The sequence below is a fragment of the Bolinopsis microptera genome, chromosome 5 (assembly GCF_026151205.1).
Source record: "Bolinopsis microptera isolate Bmic1 chromosome 5, MBARI_Bmic_1.0, whole genome shotgun sequence".
In the NCBI taxonomy this organism is placed as follows: Eukaryota; Metazoa; Ctenophora; class Tentaculata; order Lobata; family Bolinopsidae; genus Bolinopsis; species Bolinopsis microptera.
In genome coordinates, this window is record NC_087076.1 from 17,394,641 (window position 1) to 17,399,122 (window position 4,482).

The 4,482-nt window shown below is 41.3% G+C and overlaps 1 protein-coding gene across 1 annotated transcript; it reads right to left on the minus strand.

Moving 5' to 3' along the window:
* Window positions 1-827: 827 nt before the first annotated feature.
* Window positions 828-4,001, minus strand: LOC134814698 (ATP-dependent 6-phosphofructokinase, muscle type-like). The gene is given in 6 exon segments (XM_063822878.1): window positions 828-1,621; window positions 1,873-2,001; window positions 2,003-2,061; window positions 2,182-2,413; window positions 2,415-2,813; window positions 2,816-4,001. Coding segments are annotated over 6 exon segments (2,232 nt in total). The 5' UTR covers window positions 3,950-4,001; the 3' UTR covers window positions 828-1,342.
* Window positions 4,002-4,482: the final 481 nt, after the last annotated feature.

Genomic DNA, 4,482 nt, shown 5'->3' on the forward strand with positions numbered 1-4,482 from the left:
ATTATCAACGCGTCCTTTGTACACATAGTCACGTTACATTTCAGATGTGAGTGAGAGAGAGATAGAGCTGGGTTAAAGTTGCAGTCAGGATTATTCGCTACAGTTTTTCATATGTAGACTGGCTGGTTCCAGGCCAGTACTCACTGACTGTATCCACCTCCTCCTCCTCCTCCTCTTCCTCTTTCTGATGTAATGACTCATCCTCCCCCGCGCAGTATATCGGGGTAGTCAGTCCAGTAAGTAGTATGTCCTGTGAGAGAGATGAAAACGGTCAGAGTCACAAGAGTCACAAGAATTATAATATAATAAAATCTACTTGTCATGTTTTTTGTGAAGTTGGAGTTAGTAAACAGTACAAATCAAGGATAACGATTTACACTAACAAAGTTTATGAATAAAGACATATAACTAAATATATATAGTGAAAATTATTGGCAACTGAACGACTACAAATAAACTTTAGTAATTGGGAGGGGAGGGGGGGGGGGGGCGGTGCACTACACCTATTACACATTTTACACTATTTTATACGACTAATTTACACTTTTAATTAACACTTAACAAAATTATCTTCTAACATCATTCTTCGCCAAGTACATTTCCAAAGTAAAACATTACCTTTGGCGGGAACATAAGGTCCACTTTTTTACACTTTCTTAAGGCTATTTTATTTATTTACACTACACGTTTTTACACTACAACTTTTGCCTTTTTTTTACGTATGTGAAAAAAAGTGTAGGCAACCGAGCACCCCAGTGTTTTTCATAATGATTATGATAGTAATTTGGTTTTGTTGTGATTTATAAAAGCAGCCTTAGATAGCTCTTCCAATATTTATTCTTTTATGCATCGTATTCTCCATATCTAACATTTTGTATAACATTTATTATTCCTTTTATGGCGAAGTGAAAAGTGGTAATTTATTGCCATGATTCAGTCATCAAATCACGATATCATGCCTCAAGAAAGATCCATTATTATGTTTTTATGCGTAGGCAATCAAACAGAAATTAGTTGCAGATCATGCAATTTATTTCAATTATGTAAAAATTTGGAGTAAATAAATTACATAATTAAGGTACATATTAAACATTTTAATATGGACAATACTTATAAATTAATAATCTTTGCTGAAAACCAAACATGCAAATTCTGAAAATTTAAGAATCAAAAACGAATGAGTAATGAAAAAAAATTACATAACCATATTTATTCAAGCAAAATAAACCAAGAATAATCCAAGGTGTCCACAAAAAAGAAAAAAAAGTATCAAAAAAAACCAAAGCAGTTTCATATCATCAATACAATGTTCATAATCTAATCAACCGAATCGCGAAGTTTCCTAATGTGAGGTACCCTTATCACAACCTCCACCATTGCAATGAGGACAGCCAGCCGTACGACTAGTTTTAGCTCTAGCAGTACTGGGTTGCAGAGCCAAGGTCTGGATCAGAGGTTTCAGGTCCAGCCACCAGCTATCAAGTGGCACACGGCGCTGTTGGTCCATCTGGAGCTCCAACACGGGTGTAAACACCGTGCTACTTCCCCGGATTCCAAGGACGACCACGTCGTCTGATGTGAAATGTGCTTTGGTGAGGCGCTTTATTATGTCTCTGTAAACCTGGGGGAAAAATCTGGAATGAGATCGAAGAAATTGAATGAAGGAATCGAGCTGTCAAAAGTTTTAAAAACGTATCAAGGACGACCACTGTGGTGAATTGGTTGAGCCCTCTTCTGCCTCGCGCTTCTTTCCAAATATGTCAGGTGATGTTGTCGACCACACAATGGTAGTAAAGCTTTAAAAAATGGACCGTATTCTAAATAGTATTAAGTTAAAAAAGGAGTCTCCCGGGATAAAACGGGGATAAAAACCTTGCAAGCGAAAGTAGCAGCGAGCGTTCTATCGAATGGTGAAGGGGTGAATCCCTGCTGAATGTGTCCTAGAACTGAGCTTCTTACGGCAAACTGTCCCTCTTTTATCACATACAAGCTGTATACAAAGGTCTGTTTTTGTAGTGAGGTAGCTGGTTTCTTTTCCTATGATTATTCCTCTGTGACACCCTGCAAGAATAACATACCCGGTTAGTAATGCCTGACCAATCAACCATAACAAAGGACAAATGTCCAGAGTGAATATAAAAAATTACAGGGAATCATTACATTGAAAAATCATAAAATAACCTTGTTCCATTTTGTCCATAACTTTGTAAGCATCACACTGAAGTTCATCAATGTTGACTGGCAGTTCAGGAATGTACGCCGCATCAGCCCCACTGGCTAAACCACTCAACACCGCCAAATAACCACAATTCCCTCCCATCACTTCAATTATAAACACTCTCTTACGTGTAGAAGCAGCGGACTGCTTGATACAATCCACCGAGCGAACTATCGTGTTCAGGGAAAATCGCAAATCCTATAGATAAATCGATAGCCTCGGTACGTTTTGCTAAATAGTTGGCCGGAACCAAGTAAACTGGCATAGTGGTATGTTTGGTGAGAGCAAGGCTGGAGGTAACAGCCTCAAAACCTCCAAACAGAACCAGGCAGTCAAGGTTACGTTTGGCGAAATTGGACAGAGCAACTTCAACATTGGATGAGTTGATAGTTGAGCGACTAGACCCCGCAATGCAACCCCCTCTCATACTCCACAACTCACACTGGGCAGGGGAGATCACCTCCGAGTTATCAGCTAAAATCCCGTCCGTTCCCTCGTGGTAAACAGTCACTATGTTTCCATGGTACGCAGCAATCTTAACTAGGGCTCTTATACCAGAGTTCATGCCTGGAGCTGGACCCCCAATGAAGGCTACCCAATATTGAGCTGCTTGCCATCTTCAGGAAGCGATTTGACCTCTAGCACACTCAGCATTTTACTCATCTCAACTTTCTTACTGAAACCCGTACCCCGCAACTCCTGGGCTCTCTGAAAATCTTTATTTTTGAAGCACTCCTTAATGCTAAGAGTATGTTTGATAGCTTCCATTAGAGGGAGTCTAACTATAGTGTTGTTCTTCAAACTCACTATACATGGGTCTATCTCAGCTCCAGCATGGATCCCTTCCAAGATAACCTTCGCAGCTTCACAACCCAGCCTAGACCCAAGAGTTCTGTCAAATGCAGTCGGCTGGCCCCCTCTCTGGACATGCCCTAAAACTGTTACTCTCACATCCATCCCATTGTCACTGAGCAGTGTTTTGACTTGCTCTGCTTTAATAGGATTTCCATCACAGTCAGCGGCTCCCTCTGCAATCACTATCAGACCGAATCTCTTTGAAGAGTTACTTGCGTTCTTCATCTTGGTCACAAGAACCTCCTTCCAGTTTGACTCAGGGGGAGCCTCAGGAATAAAGACCCAGTCACAAGGACCTGCGATCGCGGACATCAGAGCCAGGTAACCACAGTGCCTCCCCATGACCTCTATAATAAAGGTACGGTTATGAGAAGCTGCAGTACTTGCCAGACAATCCATGGCATCCACTATACGATGTAGGGCAGTGTCCGCACCAATGGTCATGTCAGTTCCACACAGATCGTTATCAATAGACCCAACCATTCCCACTATGTTGAGATAGGAACAGAGCTTAGCATTCCCTGGAAATATCTGTTTCTCTTTCAGTAACTCTCCTAGGAGGTCAGGCCACTCAGTTTTGAAGATGCTGGCTCCAGTCAAGCTCCCATCACCACCAATCACTACCAAACTGTTTATTTTTCTTTCAATCAGATTCTTTGCAGCCATCTTCCTGCCTTCACGATTCCTGAATGCCGGACAGCGAGCAGTTCCGATCAAAGTACCGCCCTTACTCAGGATACCAAGTGCATCTTTCCACCCCATCTGTTTGATCAAATCACCACCTTTACAAAGTCCTTCGTAGCCATCAAATACACAGAAGACAGGTATATTCTGATGAGTGAGATATCTAATGACAGCTCGAACAGCTGCGTTCATCCCCTGTGCATCGCCTCCGGAGGTTAAGATAGCTACCCCTGCACACGGTGTCATGGCTACGGAAGTAGGAGGAGTTACCACAAAGTTACCAATCAAAGTGTACTATTACAATACAGGAGTTACAAAAAAGGTTACCAACAAAAACAATAGGGATAAATTATATCAAAATACTAACAGGAGTTACATTCAGTCCGACACACTGAAAGTGGCTCTGCAAGTTTGAGGCTACCACAATGTGTTTAACAGGCGACTCCGCTGTGATTATGTGAATTTAAACTGCCCCAGATATGTGGACAGTATTTACAAACCCAATTAAACAAAGGTAAATCACATTAACCTCTTTAAAAACCTAGTTCGAGTTACAGAACGAAACGAACTGAAGAGCTCGGCGAAACTGGATACTCTCAAGTTGTTTAGCAGAAGCTACCCACATAATGCTGTAGCATATTAATGAGAGGTCTCGAAATTTGCGCAGGCTTCTAGAAGCGTCGAGACTTTACTAATACTATAGATTATATTAGCTCTATCAGGAC